The sequence below is a fragment of the Pinus tabuliformis genome, chromosome 2_2 (genome assembly GCF_031772625.1).
Source record: "Pinus tabuliformis cultivar Carrire ecotype Pingquan chromosome 2_2, CPIR1, whole genome shotgun sequence".
Taxonomy (NCBI): Eukaryota; Viridiplantae; Streptophyta; class Pinopsida; order Pinales; family Pinaceae; genus Pinus; species Pinus tabuliformis.
The window spans coordinates 780349969-780372505 of record NC_142300.1 but is presented as its reverse complement, the minus strand read 5'-3'; the positions used below and the strand labels follow the sequence as shown (position 1 = coordinate 780372505).

Genomic DNA, 22537 nt, shown 5'->3' with positions numbered 1-22537 from the left:
AGTCATAGTAGAGAACTGTCTGTATCCAAAAAACGTGGGTCTCCTTACAGAGGAAAACAACCCACGGGATACCACCAAGAGCTCCATATGTTTTGTCCAAAGTAGAACATAACAGAAAATAAACACCACAGATTACATAAGTTCCGTTTTCAGATAAGGAAAGACTGTCAAAAGAAAACTAAACACAGCTGATATTTTTAAAATTAAGAGTATGGTGGGAGATCCGACACACGGATGTGATCCTGGATCTGTTTAGTTATTCTCCACGAGTCCACAGCTTGCTGCAAACCTTCTTTAGAAAGCCTATCTGCTGCTTCATTTCGGTCCCTGTAAATATGATCAATAGAGAACACATTAAAATAATGCTTTAAGGTTTGGATTTCTTCAAAGAGCGGCCTCAGCAGATAATTCTGACATCTATGTTTTCCATTGACCCAGTTAATTACATTTAATGAATCCCCAAAGATCTGAACTGTGAAGATATTCCTGTGTATAAGCCAACATAAAAGGAGTTTTAAGGCAGACAGTTCGGCGAAATTGTTTGATCCGGTCCCAAGGCCCACTGAGGCTTTTAAAGAGTGAAAAGTGCTTAAATGGATGATAATCCCAGCTCCAGTTTTGTTATTCTGAGCTGCCCCATCGAAATAGGCCCATGGAATCCCATCTCTGATCAGTTCTTCCCTACTATGAGATGATGTCCGAGTTTCTTCAGGCTCCGGAATACTAGACAGTATGGCTGAGCTTTGGATAGCAATCACTTCCGCTGGAGTGGATTTTTCTCTGAAAATGCTTCTATTTCTTGCTATCCATATACCCCAGCATATAATGGGGGGAAGGTTCCTCAAATTCCTCTCTAAATAATGATTCCACCAGTATTCCCATGCTATTTGAATGGTTTCCCCCTCCCATCTTACATTTTTACTTAATAATTTTTGCGTCTCTTCCCATACTTTTCTTGCATATGGACAGGCTATGAACAAATGGGAAATGGATTCTGAGTCTGAAAAGCACAAGGGGCATCTTCCTGGTCCCTGTTTGAATCTAGATTGAAGAATATCCCATGTAGGTATTCTCTTTTTTAACACACACCATAAGAATAATCTGGCTTTTTTTGGGCATTTTAGTTTGAGCAAAGGTTTTACCCACCATTCTGGAACATCCCACCCCTTTTTCTTCATTAAAAAATTGTACCCAGCCTTTGGGGAATAGGTTCCCGATTCAGCATGTGCCCAAACCAATAGGTCTGGCCTGTCCTTTATTCTAACATTGGATCTTTTGAGCTCCTGAAGAAACATCTGCCACTCGTTTCTCCACATGGGGTCAATTTCTAGATCTTCTCCTGATTTCCAAGCTTGTCCCCAAATGGAAGACTGTCCTAAGTTTGCAATCTGATTTAGACATGTAATTCCTTTTGATTCCAAATGGGCAATCAGGTCTGGGGATAAAGCATAAGATTCATTGCATCCCACCCAAGGGTCCCTGCCAATCCTCAGGTTTTCACCATTTCCTACCTGCCAAGCCAAACCATGTTCTATGACTTTAAAAGCCTCTGTCGTGGCTTTCCATATCACAAAAAAATTCCTGCCTTTTTTATTTGGATTTCTTATCCAATCTTCTAAAGGAATAGGATCAATATATTTACGCTTTACCACTCTGGTCCATAGATTCTCAAAATTGATTATTCGCCATCCGAATTTTGCTGCCAGAGAAGTGCTGAAGTCCGAAAGGTTTTTTATACCCCATCCACCCCAGTCTTTTGGCCTTGCAATTTTGTCCCATGCCACCCATGGAAGTACTGAGTCCTCCTTTGTCCCTGACCAAAGGAATCTGCTGCATATTTGTTTAATCTTATGGAGAATCCCTTTTGGGATCCAGGTCAGGGCTGCCCAAAACACAGGCATGGCCTGTAAAACTGAGTTCACTAGAGTCAGCCTACCAGCCCGTGATAACCACTTGAAGCTCCAGTGGGAAATTTTTTGCTCAATTTTGGCCACCAGCCAGTTCCAATCCTGCTTTTTGTATGAGGATGGCTTCAGCCAAAAGCCAAGATATTTGAACGGACTTTCCATATTACAGGATTCAAAAGGCAGATAAGTTGAAATTAGGAGCTCCTCCTGTCTATTGAAGCCTTCCAAAATTAGCTGGGACTTCCTTGAGTTTATTTGTAGCCCTGTAGCTTTCAAGAACAGATCAAGAATACTTTTAAGTTCTTTGATTTCATTTAGACTCCCATTTGTAAATAATAAAATATCATCTACAAACAGGAGATGAGTAATGAACAAATTTACAGCAACTTCCAAACCTTTTATCAAACCTGTTCTTTTGGCATTTGATATCAGTCTACTGAGTCCTTCTGCTGCTAGGAGGAAAAGCAAAGGAGAAAGAGGACATCCTTGCCTCAGCCCCCTTTGTCCTTTGAAAAATTGAGAAGCAGCCCCATTTATTAAAACTGCAAAACTTGCACTTGATATGCACCCCATGATCCAGCTTATAAACTCCACCTTGAAGCCCAGGTGAGTCAGTAACATCCTGAGATAAATCCAGCTGATTCTGTCGTAAGCTTTGGACAGATCAATTTTTAACACAACCCCTTTCTTGTTTGATTGTCTGATACTGTGAATGGTTTCCTGTGCCACCCCTATAGCTTCATGAATTTGACGACCGTCTAAAAACCCAAATTGTTCAGTTGAGATGCAGTTTGATAATATCGGTTTCAGGCGGACCGCAATGATTTTTGCAATAATTTTATAAATACAGTTGCATAGTGAAATTGGCCTGAAATCCTCGAAAGTTTCCGGATCCTCTTTTTTGGGAATAAGAGCAATGAAAGTTGCATTAAAAGGGGAATAAATCTCTCCTTTCCTCCTTGATTCCTCCACCACTTCTGTTAGCTCATCTCCAATCAATTCAAAGAAATGGATAAAGAGCTCAATTGTCCATCCATCCGGCCCCGGACTTTTATCTTTTGCCATTGATTTTACTATACTTTCTACTTCCTCCTTTGTCACCTCTCTAAAAAGATTTTCAGCTTCCTCCCCCTCCACAAAACGGGGGAAAACTTGGGCTGTTCTAATTACTTCAGCTAAAGAAGCCCCTCCTGGGTCAGAAAACAGGGATTGAAAATGAGCCTTTCCCATATTTGATAGGGCCTCAAAAGACGAGGCTTCTCTACCTTCAGGATCCTTCAGCTTCCAAATTGTATTTGCATTTTTCCGGCCTTTTGCATAGTTGTGAAAAAATTTTGTGTTTTCATCCCCCGCTCTCAGCCAGATTGCCCTGCTTTTAAGCCTCCATTCCTCCTCTTTGTCCAGTAAAATCTTTGCTCTAGTATTTTCAAGGGCCACAATTCTTTCTTTTGACTCCTGAGTAGCATAAGCATCTGCCTCAGGTTCTTCTAGTTCTCGAAGTTCTGCATCAATTTTGGCCAATTCCTCATTTTGCTTTTTCCTTCTGGCTGAGGCCCATTCTAAAGTTGCTTTCTTTAGTCTTTTTAAGTTTTCCATAAAGAGAGCCCCTTTGTTCTCCAAAGAGCTTCTACCCGGATGTCTCCAAGTATTCCTGAAAAGCTGGTTAAAAGAATCCTCTTGCAGCCAAGAGGCATTAAATTTGAAAGGTGCAGCAGGTTTTGGGGGGGCTTGGAAAGTTCTAAAAGAATGGGGAAGTGATCAGAATTCCCCCCGTCACCCACCCATTGCCTGAACATTGGAATATTGGATGCCAGCAAATCGCTGATTAGAAAACGATCCAGCCTCTTTGCTATTCTCTCCTCCCCTGTTCTCCTATTCCTCCAAGTAGGTTTAGCTTTTATAATATTTACATCTATCAGTTTATGAGATAGGAGTGCATTTGCAAAAAAATCTGATAGAGGGTCTTCTCTGGCTGAGGGGCCCCAAGCTTCCGCATTCCCTAAAGAAAAATTTAGATCTCCTCCTATTATCAGGTTTTTATCTTTCAGCAAATCTTTAGACAGGAGATCGTTCCAGAAGGATACCCTTGCCTGACAAGGCCCATATATATTGACAATCAAAAGAGGGAAATCGAATTCGGGGGAAAAATCTCCATACCCAGAACATGAGGCATACCCCAGTGATTCATGATCTTCAATCTGCCCTCCCTGAACCCGATAGCGAGACCACCCGAATGACCCGCAGCATCTAAAGCTACGAAAGCCCACCCCGGAAAGGAAGATCTGAGGGCTGATTCTATGTCAACACTTCTGCCTAAGGTCTCTTGTAGAAAGACAATGTCCGGATTATAGCGCGAGATTAGTTCCTTCAAAGCCAGTTTTTTGGGTTTACTGGTTAAACCCCTGCAATTCCATGACAAGCAAATCATTTTATAACAGCCTCAGGGGGAATTGCTGCTCTAAGCGCCCCAGGGATCGACATTTGCTTGCCATCGGCCACATCAAATTTTGCTTTGACTTGAGCTTTTGACAGGTTTGATTTCCTACCTCTACCCTTTTTATTTAAGCTTCTAGACGACGATGTGCCCAGCCCACCCACCGGTTCCAGAATTTCGAGACTGCTATCAGGCTTTTTTCTGAGGGATCTAAGGTTATAATGGCGAGCAGGGGGGGATAAACCAGAGTCCAGACTTACATGGGAACCATCTTCACAGTTCAGATCAATGGAGGGGATAGCGGCAGTGATGTTTTCAATGTTTACAAAATCATCATTGCATCTATTTATCATAGGAGTTCCCATAGACAAGAAGACAACTTTAGAATCAGAATTAAAAGCAGGATTTAATGGGTCTGACTGCATACCGGGAGGTTCGCTAACAGGGATATCAACATTTCCGACTGAGATCTTTTCAGTGCAGCTCGGAGCTTCTTTTACTTGTTCCGGTTCCCCTCCGTCCTGGGTTAAGCCTTCTTCTTCCTGAATTTGGATCCCTTCCATAGGCTTTGCATCTGAGCTTATCTTCTCCGTCGGTTCCTTTTCTTTCCTCGTACTATCCTCCCACTGCTCATCTATTTTCTGTGTCCTCCTTCTGCGCTTCCCCAGTGGGCATTCCCTTGCCAAATGCCCATACTCATGGCATCTGTGGCACCGAAATGGTAAAAGTTCGTAATCCAGAAGCTGTTCAAAGACATAATCCTTGTACTGCAAGTTTATAGATTCCGCTAGTCCTTCATTTGGGTTTAGCCGCACTAAGATCCTGGCCACTGCTCTTTCGTGGGTATGGAGGAAGGACTTGTCCACTTCCAAGAAAGTACCCAGAAGATTTCCAATAGAAGTAAATACAGAGTCAACCCAAAGGAAGGGAGGCAGACCAGGAGCCCTGACCCAGACTGGGAATTCCTCGACCTTCTCCTTGGAAGCGTCGAATAAAGGAGACCACCTTTTGAAGAAGACTGGGTGATTCCCAAAAGCCCAATTTCTCCCTTCAACCCATTCCATAGCTTCCTTGTTGTCAAATCTGATCATAAACCATCCCTTAACCAGTGTAGCAGTTTTAAAAAGGGCTTTACCGGGGTCTCCTTCCATTGGCGCTCCGCCCACTGCTGTAAAAACTTGCCTGAGACAAACCTCCCTCTTGCTCTGACCACTAGCGTACACTCCGCCACTTCCAAGGCATCCTCCACCTGAACATCCATTCCTAATACCAAATTTCCTGCAATCCTTTTCTTTTTCAAGGGCTTCGCCTTTTTTCGCTTATCCCCGGCCCTTTCTCGTTCCGGTTCCACTTCTCTATCTAAAGATTCCAAGCCTGTTTTGTCTGATACCCTTTGAGCACCAATCTCATTCTCCGCAGAGGGGTTAACTTCCTTTCCTGAAGAGGTAGAAAGCGGTACTCCTACGGTGTTTCCTTTTTTGCCTACAATCAGACTTCCCTCCTCTTCCGCCCTTCCAGGAACGAGGGTCTGATCTTCCTTCCCCTGATTGGAAACCTTGCCGAGTCCAGAGATAACCCCCTCCACACCCGAGCCAGCTTGAGGCGAGCCTTTTGAAAAGAGGTGCCTGTTAACTGCCAGATGACTGCTTCTAGCCCGAGCTTCCTTATCTGAAATTTGAAAACCCCCTACAGATCTCCATATTCCTTGGTTTGAATTGAAATTTATGATGTCCTCGAGTCCACCAGACGGACAGAAAACCTTCGAGGGGGATAGTGCCTTACTATCAAGGGAGCCGAAGTTTTTCTCTTTCGGTGCACTTTCCTCCGCTTGAGAGCCTGTCTCTCCAATGACCCTGCCGCCTTTGCCGAACGCACCAGACAGTTCCAGACTTTCCTCCAGTAAACCCTTAGGTGCTTTGTTACTCCACGAGCCTCCCACTGAGAAGGTGGCGGATGCAAGGCTGCCCACTTGCCCAAAGAACTTGTCGATGTTCTGTTCGTTGACCTCCTTCCCCCAGACCGAAAGAATGTCTTCCGGTGCTGGGTCTAGATCCACCGCCTCATTTTGGTTCACCATGGTAACAAAACTGCAGTAAAACTGACACCTCAAAAAACCACCGTTACCTGAAAAAACGCTCCTGAAACCGCCTGGGGACGATAAGCGTTTTGAATCTCGGTTAATGCTGCTCCAAAACCGCCTAAGAGTATTCTTCGCTGAAAAACCCACAGTGGAGATCTACCGACACAAACCGACAGCTATTGACCCCGAACCCTAACCGAGAAAAAACAATTGTTAAACCACCCAGCTGTCTCTTTCTAGGTCACCTCGAAGACTTCTAGCCTCGGAGGATCTGCCATTAAGCCCAACCCGTACCTGCGTGTCCTTGAGTTGGGCTGCCAGCGTCACCTAGGCCATCAACCTAGGGTTTCAGGATCGAACCCTACGCCCTACCATCCCGCCAAGCCATCGTCCTGTCACCTCACAAGCTCCGCCAAATTATTAATATTTTAGTAATAACATTAAATCAATTTAATATCTCAATGGTAAAGTAAAATTCATTATAAAATTGAATATTAAATAAAAAAAAAAAAATAATTAATATTTTATTTGCAAAATAAAGGACTATATAACCACATTTAGATTAAATATGTTAAATAATTTATCTTATACAAATTTAAATGTTAAAATTATTAATATTTTATTTGCAAAATAAAAGGTACTAGACAACCCTTAAGGGCTTCACTGGAGGAGTAATACCATACCACGTGCATTCATATTAGGGAATATATATTGAGAACAAGATGACATAATATATTGAGCATTATATTGAGGGTAAAGAGTCATAATATATTGAACATTATACTGGGGTAAAGGGTCATAATATATTGAGCGTTATATTGGGGGTAAAAGGTTTTTATATTGGGAGTTACAAAAAAGGGTAAAAGGTTTTTATATTGGGAGTTACAAAAAATGGAGCTCAAAGTTAGCGAAAAAATATGAAGGGGAATAAAAATGTTAATGAAAAATGTATACCTACAATATCTATTTAAAGTAGGGGGTTAAATAATGTTTTCCAATATGTAGTCAAATTAAGGGTATTGTTTAATATGCCAGCAACCCACGTGATATGTGAGAGGTTCTTTGAGTGAATTCCCTGTAATACAACCACATATTAAATCTGATCTTATAAAAATTTAAATATTAAAATATTGAGAATATATAGTTGTTCATTATTTTAGAGAGAAAACCTTTAGATGTGCATTTATGACTCAGGTAATAAATGAAAAGTATTTTAAATAAGAAATTGTATTTATCTTGCATACATTAAAATTAATTAAATAAATTAATAAAAAAATCATCATAAAGATACTATTAATTCATTTTAATATCTAAATTGTAAAGTAAAATATATTATAAAATTTGATATCAAATAAAAAAATAAAAATAATAAAATTATTAATATTTCATTTGCAAAATAAAGGGCATTTACAATCATATGTCAGGTAATAAATAAAAGTTATTTTAAATAAGAAATTGTATTTATCTTACATACATTAAAATTAATTAAATGAATTAATAAAAGAAATCATGATAAAAATAATATTAATTCATTTTAATATCTAAATTGTATAGTAAAATCTATTATAAAATTTGATATTAAAGGAAAAATAAAAATAATTAAATTATTAATATTTCATTTGTAAAATAAAGGCATTATACAATCACATATGGATTAAATCTGTAAAATATTATAGCTTTATATATATATATATATCTGGGAGAGAAGGAAGCCCGCCACCCGCCGCCGTGTACGTGTACCGCCACTACCAAACCCGTAGATGTCAACCGGATCTAGGAAATCATATTAATAACATTAATATCAATAAAGGCGGAAATCAGACTCGGCTCCCGCTCTGCAAACCCCCGAGATTTGCATCTTGCGCATCCTGTAGACAGCGAGCACGCCCGCTCTCTGCCGCCTTGATCCCTGCGGGCGTGTCCGCGTGGGGCTCTTCTACATACTGCGGCCAGACTGGTCCATGGAGGATTGCGTTGCTGCCTGCTAGCTTTTGACAGGCCCGTTCCCTAGGGCTTGCACCCATGGAGGTGTTGGGCACTCCCCAGGCGCCTCTTCCACCTCCTCCTCCTCCGATCTCATCAGTTGAGGCTTTTAACCGGCTTTTGGCAGGACTCCCAAAGAAGAAGAATTTTGAAGCTGTGAAATTCGTTAAAAAATTGGATGATATTCCAGAGATCTCTCTTCCTCCTGAAACCCCTCTTCCACCTCCTCCTCCTCCGATCTCATCAGTTGAGGCTTTTAACCGGCTTTTGGTAGGACTCCCAAAGAAGAAGAATTTTGAAGCTGTGAAATTCATTAAAAAATTGGATGATATTCCAAAGATCTCTCTTCCTCCTGAAACCCCGATTCAGGTTGCATTGTCTTTGACCGAGCGAGCTCTCATCGGCCAATTCACTGGACTATGGCCATCCCCCAAAACCACTGAGAGCTGGGTCAACAGAAATTGGGCGCCGTTGATCAAAGAAAGTGTTACCTCTTACTTTCTGGGGAGAGGATTCTTCCTCTTCGAATTCACTTCAAAGGATGACAAAGATTTGATCTTTCGAAACGACCCCTACTTCATGGGTCCTCAGGGTCTGTACTTGAATAAATGGACTCCAGACTTCGATCCAGCAGTAGATGTACCCAAAGTAGTCCTGGTGTGGGTTAGGCTTCCAAATCTCCCAGTTCATTGCTGGAATTGGTATTCTTTGATGCACATTGGAAATGCCCTGGGGAATTCATAGATTGAGCGAATAATAAGGATCAATATGATTGTGCCAGGATCTGTGTAGAAGTAGATCTGGAGGTGGGGCTGCCAGAGGCCATCAAAATCAATGTCGGAAGCTGGACACATGTGCAGAAACAGGACTATGAACAGTTGCCCTTCAAATGCCGAAAATGCCATGTTTATGGCCACTTCGCCAGAAGTTGCCCGACCAACAATGAAGCTGTGCAAGGGAAGGAGGACGGCTGGAACCAAGTCACAGAAGTTGGGAGGCACTAATGGCAAAGGTCCTCACCAGGCCTCTGCTCAAAAGATCCCGCCTAAGCCTGCTCCAGAAAACAAATTCGATCCTCTTAGCTCACAGCCAGAGGAAACCCATGAAGATGTGGTCCAAAAAGCAATGTCTCCAGAAAAAGGTAATCTGCCTATCTCTTCCAAGGATGCAAGTGTTGTAGAAAGCTCAAAAGGAACCCCTGTCGAAGTTGAGGAAGAGGACCAAGAATCGGAAGACTCAGAGGAGGAAGGAGAAATAGGCGATTCCCAAACCTCTGTAAGGAGATCCAGAAGAGGGCGCAAAACAGATCGAGAGAAAAGAGAGCAAGAAACATACAAGGACAAGTTACATGGCAGTCAACCAACTTTGGAGAGGTTGTTAGCAAAAAAGCCGAAGATGGCAAGAAACCAGCATCAAGGCTCCAAGGGAGCCCAGCAAAGCAAAGGCAAATAATGAAAATAATCTCCTGGAATTGTAGGGGTATGGGGAGTAAAATAAAAAAAGAGGCCATAAGAAATTTAATAAGAATAGAAGCCCCGGACATATTCCTTCTCCAGGAGACTAAGATGGAGGATACAGACTTCCTCCAAACAGGTAAAAAACTCTGGAATAAAAGTAAAGCAACAACTGTCTCAGCCCGAGGAGCCTCTGGAGGGTTGGGTACTCTTTGGAATGATAACAGGTTTTCGCTAGTGTCTGAGACTTCAAATACTCACCGAGTGATGCTAAAAATGCAGCATCTCGTTACTAAAGAAACTTTTTGCCTCTTCAATGTTTATGTGCCGGTCAATGCTGGAGAAAAAAAGGCCCGCTGGGACTCAATAAGAAGCCAAGCAGATCTGGCAATCTAGATAATGTCATTATTGCAGGAGACCTAAACCTCACGCTGCACTCTTCAGAAAAGCGAGGAGGATGCATTGTGCGAGATCCGGCAAGAGAATGGGCAGAGGATCTCCTGCAAGATTGGGACCTGTTAGATATCAAGCCTACTTCTGGTAAGTATACTTGGTCAAATAAAAGAGTAGGACCTGGACACATTGCAGCAAGGCTGGATAGATTCTTTGTTCAAATTTCCTTTCTTTTGCTTGGACTAGACACTAGTATGCGAATCCTTTCTTGCAGCACCTCTGATCACAATCCTATCAAGCTTGATCTCCGGGCTCATACCGATCTTGGCCCCATCCCCTTCAAGTTTAGCCTTCTCTGGATCAAGGAACCCAACTTTTTGCAGATAGTCAAGGAAATTTGGTCCCAGCCAGTCAACGGATCTCCATTCTACGTATGGGAAGAAAAACTCAGAAGAGTGAAATCTGCCCTAAAGTGTTGGGCCAAAACTCTTCCTAACCCAACAGCCGAAAGAAAAAGCTCCAAAGTCATTGAGACACCCATCATTTACTCTCGGAAGAGGCATATGTGTCTAGAGAAATTCTTGATAAAGAGGTCCAACTTCAACAACAATATCATAAAGCCTGCCTGGCCTAAGAAGAATCATGGAGGATTAAATCTCGCTGTCTTTGGCTTAAAGCACGAGAAAAAAATTCTTCATTCTTCCACAAGCAAGCTCAAGCCAGAAAATGTTTCAACTCCATAGCTGAAATCAAAGAAGAAACTATCAATCACAAAGACTTTGCAAGCATCAAACGAGCAACCCTTCTCCATTTCAAAAATTTGTACAGCGAGGAGGTGAATGCGACTCAGAACTCTTGTCTTCTGGACGGGGTTCCCCCTTCAATCTCTGCTGAGATGAATCACCAACTAGAAGCCAAAGTCACCATGGCCGAGGTAAAAAATGCTCTCTTTGCCATGGACCCAGATAAAGCCCTAGGTCCTGATGGTTTCTCTGCCAGATTTCTCCAAACCTGCTGGCACATTGTGGAAAAAGATTGCTATAAAATGGTCCAAAAATCCCAAGCTTGTCAAAAAATTGGAGGAAGTACAAACTCTTCGTTCCTTGCACTCATCCCCAAGGAGAAAGGCCCCAACTCCTTCAACAGATTTCGTCCCATCTCTCTTTGCAACACTGGCTACAAATTGATCACCAAAGTAATAGCTAACAGGCTGAAACATATTCTCCCTAAAATCATTCCAGAGAATCAAGGGGGTTTCATTCATGGTAGAAAACTAGTGGACAACTTCATTTTAGTTCAAGAGGCAATCCTTTCAAGCCAACAACACAAGGAAAAAGGTATGGCTACCAAACTGGACTTAGCAAATGCTTTTGATCGTGTTAGACATAACTTTATCTTGAATGTTTTGCAAAAGTTTGGATTTGGGGAGAGCTTTATAAACTGGATCCGGGCTTGCATCTCGGAGCCATGGATTGCTCCTCTAGTTAACGGCAGAGCTGCTGGTTTTTTTAAAGCTTCAAGAGGACTAAGGCAAGGCTGTCCTCTGTCTCCTCTTCTGTTTGTTCTTCAAGCCTCCGTTCTCAGTTTCCATCTAAATAAAAAAATGCAAGAGCAGGAGATTTCAGGGATTTGCATTGCTATGGGAGTCCAAAGCATCAATCATGCCCTTTTTGCAGACGATACCTTGCTACTTGGGGCTGCTTCGATCCACTAGGCCAACAAATTCAAATAAGCTCTTGATGAGTTTTGTATGGTGTCAGGAAGCAGTCTCAACAAGGGGAAGTGCCAAATTTACTGCTAGAATATCACGCCCATTTTGCTTAGTTCCATTGCTAGATGCTTTGGATTCGCAACCTCTTCAGTTTGGACCTCGTTTAAGTATCTTGGGCTCCCTATCTTTCTCAAGCGTGCCTATAGCAGGGATTTGCTCCCTCAAGTAGAAAAATTCAAGAACAAACTCCAGGCTTGGGGATTCAACTGGCTAAATATTGCAGGCAAGTCAGTCCTCATCAAAGCCGTTCTCAGTAGTCTCCCCTTATTTCAGTTCTTAGTGCTCCTTGCTCCAATTGGCATTCTTTAGAAAATGGACCAGCACATTCGAAATTTCTTTTGGAAGGGAGGCAAACAAAATGAGAGGAAAATCCCTATTGTAAATTGGGAGACTGTCCTCAAGCCTTAGATGGAGGGAGGTCTAAATTTCAAGAATCTATCCCTGCAGAACATTGCCATGGTAGCCAAGCTTCTCTGGAAAATTATTGCGCCCAAGCTTGGCTGGGCCCAGCTAGTGCTATGGAGGAAATATTTCAAAGGCAAGAGGGTTAGATGTCTGGATAGGCCTCTCCCCCAAGGCATCTCTCCATTTGCTAGACTCTGCTCCAAAACAGCCCCTTTGATCCGCTCCAAGGCTTACTGGATCCCTGAAAATGGGAAGAAAATTAACATTTAGGCCGATCGCGTCATGAATCGTGACTCGATTGGTGATTGCCCCTCTGTGAAGGCGCTGAGAGATTGATTGACTGCTTCAGGAAGATCCACGCTGTGGGACATATCCACGTGGGCTGGGACGCGTTGGGCTGGTTGGAGTTTGAATGATTTACCTTTGGATTTCCTACAGGATTCCATCTGCCTCCGTGCTATGCTGAATGGAATTTCCCCCTTGCATATCCGTAGAAAAGACAGGCGTGGCTGGGGTACATTGACTGTAGGTTACACTGTAGCCCAAGGCTACGTTAATCTCGCCTTGAAACCGAATGTCCCTCCTGATCCGGCTCTGTGGAAGGAAGTTTGGCGCATTCCCTTGCTGCCCAAAATCGACATGTTTTGTTGGCTCCTATGCCATAGAAAAATCCTTACTGATGACAATCTGCAGAGGCGTGGATTCTATGGCCCATCCAGGTGTTCCCTGTGCAGAGAGAATGTGGAATGTGCCATGCATCTTGTCTTAAAATGCAACTTCGCTGTGCAGGTCTGGAGAGAGCTGATGGATCATTGGAACCCCAATTTCATTCTCCCTGTCTCCATAACTGATCTATTCGCTAATTGGCAGAACAGTTATCCCAGTCCCCCCCCAAAAAAACAAAGTGATTAAAGTGGCTTGGTATTCTCTCCTCAAAATTTGCTGCTGGCAGATCTGGCTAGAGCAAAACAACAGAATTTTCAGAAGCACTGAGCACGATGTCAAGGTGGTAGCGGCTAAGATAAAGTTCCAGTTAAAAGAATGTTTGGGAGATCAAAAAGACGACTCAAATCTCAATCAGCTAGATACTGTTTGGGGGGCCTCCTTAAATCTGCAATTCCACCAAGCCGTCAGAAATATCTTCTCTCCCAAGGAATGGCAAATAAGGGGAAAAAATAAGGAAGACTTTCAAAGCTGGATCTCCAATCAAAAGGTGCACTCTCTCTTCTTTGACGGGGCTGCAAAAGGAAATCTTGACAAGGCTGGGGCAGGAGGAACTGCTAAAAACACTGAAGGCATATCGACCCATAGCTTTGCTTGGGGTCTGGGGATCAACTCCAGCATTCAAGCTGAGGCATTGGCCCTCTTCCAAGGTCTCAAGTTGGAAATCAAGGAGGCAAACATTTTTGGGGATTCTCAAGTGATTATAAAAATCATGGTGACCAACTCTACCCCTTGGGACTTAAGATTGGCAAGGTTGATATATAGAATCAGAAACTTGGGGAAGTTGTTCCAAAACCTAAAATACTTCCACATTTTGAGAGACAACAACAAAGAAGCAGATCTTGAAGCTAATAAAGCTACTCTTCTCTCTGTCGGGGCAATGATAAGAGACGGGGACGAAACATGGGATCCAATTCCATAATCAACCAGCTGATATGTTTTATTGTTTGCTACTAAATCAGTTTGTTCGTATTTACAAGCTTGGGAAAATCACAAAAATCTACTACATAGCTAAACCCAAAAAGAGCTGGAAGTAGAATACAAACCCCACAGTACTTCAGGTGGTCAATTCTATTTGGGTCTGGCTCCCTCTCATTGTAATCTGAAGTCTGGCATTTAGACCATTCAATTAATACAATTCATAACCGTTTCTTTAATATATATATATATATATATTAAAATTTTAAAATTAAGTATAAAAAAATGTAAAATTAAAAATTAAAAATATGCAATAAATATAAAAATATTATATATAATAATAAATCAAAGTAGTGAATTAAATATGTTCACAGTGCACTCCCTAATAAAAGAAATAATAATAATGAGTATCTTTAATATTTTAATAAAAAACAAAAATAACTTTATTAATATCTTAGTTGGAAAATAAAGGGCACTATAAAACCACATCTAGATTAAATATGTAAAATAATATATCTTACAAAAAGAAACAAAATTTAAATTCATTCTATAAGTGCATAAAAAATAAACAATAATATAAAAATATGACATACAATATTTAATTAAACTAGTGAATTAATTAACACTCCTTGATGTGAAGTCACCATAACAATGTTATAAAAATATGATATATAATAATAAATCAAAGTAGTGAATGAACATCAAAATACAACAACCTGCAATCTTCACCACTTTTAAGGTATTGTTTCTACCATCTCTGTGTGATAAATTAATCTATCTTTGAATTAGAGAGCAACACCGATCATAAATTTTCATGTTTGTTTTTAATTAATATTATTTCAATAATACAAATAATAATAACATCACAGTTGGCTACAATCAAGAATTTGAATTAGATCCCTCTTTGATCAATTAATCTATCTTTGAATTAGAGAGCAACACCGATCATAACTTTTCATGCTTTTTTTAAATTAATATTATACAAATAATAATAATAACATCACATTTGGCTACAATCAAGAATTTTTTTGTGAGTACGGTTATTTAATATACATTTAAAAAACATATCAAAAATATTTTATGATTAATTATAAACTAGAGAAATATACAAATGATGATTAGTTACACATTAATGTTTTATGACAATAAAATTTAGAAATAAGGTAGTTTTTTAAAATTTAGTTGTAAATAATAATATTACTTTGTAAAATATAATATTATTTTGTAAATGTATATATTAGTAAAATTAATAATTATTTTTAGGGAATTGGGTTATGTTCCTAAATGCTCAAGATACCTCCATGTCTTTTTTGGTTGTGGTTAGTTATGAGGTTGTATTATTATTATTAGTATTTTGTTCTTTTAAATTTTTATATATAATGTGTTATGAAATGTAGTAATAATTGCTAAATAATAATAATATATTTAAATAAATTGATATTAATTGTTAATAGTATTCACAAACTAAAAACTAAAATTTAGCTGTGAAGTAATTATGTTTTTTTTTTTTCTCTTTTAATTAAATTTATTAATTAAAAATTGCAGTGAACAATCCAGTATATATGTTCTCTATCTCTCCATGGTGCAATTATCATTTGAAACAAGATTAAAGAGGTTGTGTGATTTGGTGGTCTATAAAATGTGTGTTGCAGACATTACTTGCAATGAAGTGACTTAACAAGCTTTCATAGACTGTCCAGATTTCTTAGTGCCAACGTGGAAAACTTGCTAAGTTATAAACCTATTTTGTTTATAAATCAGATTCATGTAACTGAGCAAACTTTCATAGACTGTCCAAATTTCTTAGTGCCAACATCGAAAACTTGCTAAGTTATAAATCTCTATTGTTTATAAATCAGATTCATGTAATTGAGCAAGCTTTCATAGACTATTGAGATTCCTTAGTGCCAACGTCCAAAACTTGCTAAATTATAAGCCTCTTTTGTTTATAAATCAGATTCATGTGACTGAGCAAGCTTTCATGCACTGTTCAGATTTCTTAGTGCCAACGTCTAAAACTTGATAAATTATAAACCTATTTTGTTTATAAATCAGATTCATGTAGGCAAACATTCATTACAATTGAAATCATCATAATATGTGTTTTGAACAGGGTACTAGCCATTTTCCAGACTTTCTCTTGGAACCGGACATAAAATAGCTAGTTACAATGTATCATTAGATGAGTTTCATTATAAACAAGCATGAAATGACCTCTGTAATGAATTTAAATGGTTCATTTCATATTGGCTACTCATATGATGAAAAATTAGGGGAGTTATGTTTATATGGAAAACTTTTTCTAGTAAAATATGTAAATTGAATTTTGGGCAATTGTGAATGTAATCATGTATGACATTGTGGAAATATTTTTTTATTAATAGGAATTTGTTGTGTAAACATTTTTCTATTAACAAGAAGTTTTTAGAGTTTTTTCTGTCTTAGGGAAAGAAATGGAATTTCTGTTTTCTAAACCCCTTAGAAAATTTGATCCAATCTCAAGTCTTCGTGGGAGGATTGGTTAAGGTAATAAACAATGTGGTGGGGAAATTTGACTCGAAAAAAGTGAAAGTTATGTACATGGCAATGTTTGTTAGGTTTATAAACATATTATTGGCAATGAAAATGACATACAGTGAATCACCAACTAAATAGTTGTGAAAATATGTAACTAAATAGTTGTGAAAATATGTAAATTGAATTTTGGGTAATTGAGAATGTGAAGAAATCATTCATGATATTGTGAAAACATTTTTCTATTAATAAAAAGTTGTTAGTTTTTTCTCTTTTAAAGAAAAAGGGGGAAATTTCTATTTTGTAAACCCAGTTAGCAAATCAGACTCCAATGACTCCAATCTCAGGTCTTCGTAGTTAGAACATTGGATTGGTTAACATAGTGAACAATGTGGGGTAAATTTGGCATGTGAAAAAGTGGAAGTTCTTAGATTTAAAGTTGTAGTTTTGGATCTAAATCAAGACATAACTGTTTTGAAACAATAACATAATAATCTACTGATTTATTGTTTAAGTGATTTTTTTCCAATTGGAGTTTTCTAATACAAAATATGCTTTTCTTGTATTGTTAATGTTTATATGTTCAACATGTATTATTTCTTTGGTTTTTGTATGGAGAGGCCGCTCATAGCCAAATATGGAGGGAGATATCGTCTTAGCTTTTGAAATTATATAAAAAAGGTTAATAAAGGATAATGAATTCAATCTAGTTTATAAATTAATTAAATTGAATGGAATTCATAAGATATAATACTGAATTCAATTCAGTTAATGAATTAAAGTTATTTTGTTTTTATTAACATTATAAATATTTTTTTCCTATGAAAAATCATAACATGCATATCATATTAAAATGAATAAATACATAACATGCATATCACACACACATGATTTTTTTCATTATGATATAAAAAAATAAATAATTAAATTTATTAAATTATTTATACTTTATAAATAAATTATGTGATGTTTTAATCATGTAAATGATTTTCAATTTTAGTCATAGTTTTAGCCCTTGTCAATTTTATTATTATCACAATTATTTCTTTTTGACTTATAACTATCTGGGGTGAATATTGGCAAGAAGTAGGGTGAATATTGATAAGAAGTAGAAACTCGCATAAATATTTATTAATATTATAAATCTATTAACATAATCAACCATTTAACTTATATAATTAAACTAATAAAATTTTTATTTAAAAGATTTGAGTTTATGAAATCAGTGGGACATATTTAGTCAAGCACATGAGACTCTCGACTCTCTTTATCCTTTGTTCATATGGAGCGATGCAGAGGTCAGTCAATTATTTGATCTCCCACTTTGGTAAGTTGTACTTATAGTTTTGGTCTGGTTTATCGAAGGTTAGGCTAATGTAAAATTGGAATATGGGCCCCATGCTAACATGAACATCCTAGGCCATCTCACTTAACACATCCCCTTGTTTAAAAAATGGGGAATAACAACTTCACACTATTGGGTGACCACCTTGCATGCATTATACACATTGAATATATTGAATATCTTTTTTATTTATTGTTCTAAAGTATCTTGGATAGTAGACCCATGAGTGAACATGTTTTTGTAAAGGATTTCAAAATCTCAAGATGTTTTCAAAGCAAATTTTTACTAATGAAACATGATTTGATTGGACTCTACAATCTAAAAACCTTTTCTTAATAAAAAGATCAAGCGATAGTTGATGAGAGCCTTTTCCACCCACACCCCCCCCCCTCACCCTTGGAAAGTGAGGGATGCTACAGTCACAAGAAAGGAGCTTACCTATGAAAGAAACAACGACAAACATTGAAACTCTTAATAGGTTGCACAAAAGTGGGTACCAATTGAATCAAAAAGTGGGAAGGCTTCGGCAACTGATAAAGCTGTATCTGACTCCCATGGCATTGAAGTTTTGTTTTGGATCATGCCAATGATAATTTCCATGAATGAAGTAACATACTTGAGGATGATGGCCACAACCTAGCATAATGCTTTGGGATTATGCTTCCCAATTTGATGTATGATGAGGCAATCATGATTGAGGGTGGTGAATAGAGATTTATTAGAAGGTGGATGTGATGGGATCATCTCCATTCATACCCACCTAAGTCTCCATAGAAAATTTGATTCTCATAGAGGGAGCCTACAAATGATAGCACATTGGTATGAGCACCTCTTAAGGGTTGTGCAACTGGTGATAATGACTATGTGAACACAAAAGTAACAAATAGAAGAGGCTAATGGTGGTCTCCATAAGTGGGCCATGACTTAGATCAATGGATCCAAGGTACATAATGTGTACAAAATAATATATGGAATGTGAATTTAGGTTCCTATATGGACATCTTGTAGAGGGAAAAGTGGCCATGGAGGAGGTAGACGCAACTACATAATAGGTTTTGGAAACCATGGACACAAAGAAACTCTTGGATGAAACTCAAATTTGGGTGACCCTAGCAACACACAGACTTGAGAAACATAATTAATCCAACTAAAACTATAAGATATTGATGTTCAGCTAGTCTCGCATGGATCAACTTCAACACGTCATTGTTGCTAAATTGATGAAGTAGTTAAGCCTTTGTATGCTACATTGAAAATGACATCTAAAGCTACATTGCACCTCAAATGTAAAATATCATTGCAAATATTAAACCATACATTTGCAACAATTTCTCAGCAAGGACATCACCATTATAGTGGCACTTATTTAGATGTACATATTATAGAGTGGGGTTCACTTTTATTTCTTCGTAAAGTTGTATACCACATTTCTTTTAGAAATAAAGTATGTACTCAATAATTTCTTGTCATTGATCAAAATTATGCTTTTACATGTATCATATTTTATGTGAATCTCAATTAGATGTGACATGTTGAGCTCATAATGAGTTGAAAATAGGAAAATACCTTAAATAAATCAAAATTAAGAAGACAATAAAAATCAAATTAAATGAAAAAATATAACTCATGGAAAAGTAAAAAATAAAAAAAAATCTTAGTCTTGCCTTACAGGCTGCTAAGCTTGGTGGTACCGGGATTGGTTGGATTTAGCTCTTTGGTAGGATACTCTACCAATTCTAGGAAACAACCTACTTCGACATTCTTTGCTAATCAAATCACTACTTTGAGGGGGGCGCATGGAATCAATACTCATACGCACATTACACCAGATTTTCTTCTTACTCAACTAGGCCCTTTGAGAAAGTTTCTATAGGATTTACAGGTGAGACATAAAATGCAAAGTCATTGTTATACATATAATAGTCAAAATATTAAAAGTCATATTTCATCAACAATTAATGTATGGGATTTTTAAAATAAAAATATTTTTTTACGATAATTTAATTATTTAGTTTATAATAATAATAATCAAGGTCATACACCTAATTGCTATCTGAGATCACCTATGGATTTGAATGTTGCACATAATCAACTCTCCTTTTCAATTTGAATCAACTCTCCTTTTCAATTTGAATCATAAAAATGTGTTGAGTCCAACCATATAAACATGAAGCTATATACAACTTGAAAATGTTGTAGAAACTATTTATTGGAGACATAAATTAATACAAAGACATTATTATCATAATATTAAAAGTCATATTTCATTGTATAAAAAGAGATTACAATAAAGATTTTTTTAATAATTTAGTTTATAATAAGAAGTTAATGTGAAGTTCAATGCGAAGCCATATAGTGAATTACTCTACCCTTTGCATTTGAAACTATAATATTGCATAAAAAAAATAGATACACATTTTTTAACCTATAAACACATTTTTAGCCAATATAGTTAAGATATATTATATTTTTGGAAGTAAAAATACATTCTTTAACATATATATTTTTGACAATTAATTAATTAATTGAGAGGAATTCTAAATATCTAAATTCAAATAATTATATTGTAAACATTATAATAATTTATCTTTATATTTTTAAAATAATAAGTAGAGTTTTGTATTTAAATATGGTGTGGTCAAAACATATAGCTTGAAATTTTTTAATCCATGAAAATTGACATATTCATCATGTTGCATGTAATCACTCTTCTTGGGAGTTTGCTGAACAATTCTAATTTCAGGGTATTGCTAAAAACAACTAAACTATTTGTTCTGCTTCATATATTTGCTATTGTAACTCGAAAGAGCATCTTCGCAGATTGAGAGGCAATCTATGTTGGAAAGGTTATATAATATGTAAATTTGGCCTAATGTAAGCGATTTGCCTTTATCTTCTAGCTTTGAATGAAATTTTGTTTACCAATTTTTATATTCAGTGATCTCTTCTATATGTCACGGTTCTACTCGAATTTATGCCTTACGACGTTTCCTTTGCAACATCTGGTGCAATTTCTAGTAAATATGCATCTGAATCATCAACCACTTTCAATATATAAAAATTAACAAGTCAAATGATCCAGATTTAAACAGGAACACAACAAATTACAGAGATAACCATAAACACAGAGGTGCAGTGGAAATAATACTTCATTTCATTACTGTAAAATACTGAAATATGCTTATAAACAGAAATGGAAATAAACCAGCTAGGGCGATGGTAGCTTATCTCTGAGAAGAGATGTGGTGGCTACATGCCTCTGAACTGTGTTACAATGAGGTTTCAAGGCCTATTTATTATTGAGAAACAATGGAAAACCCTAAACATCCAAAAACCTAACCCTAGAAGATGAAACACCAAACTGTGGGCCCTGCTTGGTTAAATTGGTACTTCAACTTCCCGGGGTCGTAACTTTGGCATATGATCTTCGTTTGACACACACAATATCTCGTTAGAAAGATCTATTCGAGAACTACAACTTTGGGAAGAGAAACATCGGTCCATGGACCCATGTTGGTCCTAGTTTTCCCAAAAAATGTCATTTAGGGCCTCAAAACGGCTCCGGAAGTTTAGGACCCGAAAAATGCTAAAAATAGTAAATTGTGCGACAATTAAGCAAACGAAAAAACTGAAAGAGACAGTTGTGGGGGTCCAAGTGGGATAGGTGGGTGGCCACCAACATCCACGTGGATCATCAAAACTAAGAAGATCATCATCATATATAACTAAAACAAGTGAAATTCACATATACTAGTAGATCAATAACATGTGAAAATGATACGTGTCCAACAGTTGACATAAGTCAAAATGATACATTATGTACAAATGATATAAATAAAAATGATAAATTATGCAAAGTCAAAATGATACAACTCAATAATATGGTACCGGAGGTTGTGAAAATGATACATATGATAGTAACCATGAAAATCGACATCATAACAATATATCGAAAATGATACATGATGTAGTCTATATGATCATGAATGTCATTGAATGTTACGAATAACTGACTCATCATCATCATCACCATCGTGATCATCATCATCACCATCATCATCATCATCATTTGTATTGGCATTAACCTCACTATCATCTGTATCTGTGTCATCATGGGCATCACCTGTCATCTCAACATTGGACCCAACATGATCTAGATCTATGTGATGAGGATCATTCAAATCTTCTGGAAAATCCTTGTTCTGCAAAAAAAAAACATTTAGAATGAAAATTTATTATTTATTTCATTCAATAATTAATTTCTTTGTTATATACCTAATATTACAACATATGAAATGAAATGACAATAATATTACATGATATCAAAGTGCACATACAATAAAAAAATTTCAAATAAGTTACAACTAAGATGTCATTCTAATGATGTAAAACATTCAACAATTCTAATAAATGTTAGTAAAGATAATAAAAAAATGTTATGCAATTTAACTATCAATTATAATTTCTACTACATAAGCTTAAGTACAAGCCCTCTCCATTTTGTGCTATATATACACTACATTTCCACACTCAAGTGAAGGGATGGTTAATGTTTGCTTTCAATGTTGAGTCACTAGATGTAGTAAAGGTGTTGAAGATGACATGGTTAC

The 22537-nt window shown here is 37.5% G+C and overlaps 1 protein-coding gene across 1 annotated transcript; it reads right to left on the bottom strand.

Moving 5' to 3' along the window:
- Positions 1–203: 203 nt before the first annotated feature.
- LOC149195012 (uncharacterized) lies at positions 204–3503 on the bottom strand. Its single transcript, XM_089407870.1, has one exon. It carries the CDS (start codon positions 3501–3503, stop codon positions 204–206), a length of 3300 nt encoding a protein of 1099 aa, XP_089263996.1.
- Between the last annotated feature and the right edge of the window lie 19034 nt (positions 3504–22537).

Excerpts from the sequence above, each read along its gene's own strand:
- LOC149195012 (XM_089407870.1), bottom strand. The coding sequence starts at position 3,503 with ATGGAAAACTTAAAAAGACTAAAGAAAGCAACTTTAGAATGGGCCTCA.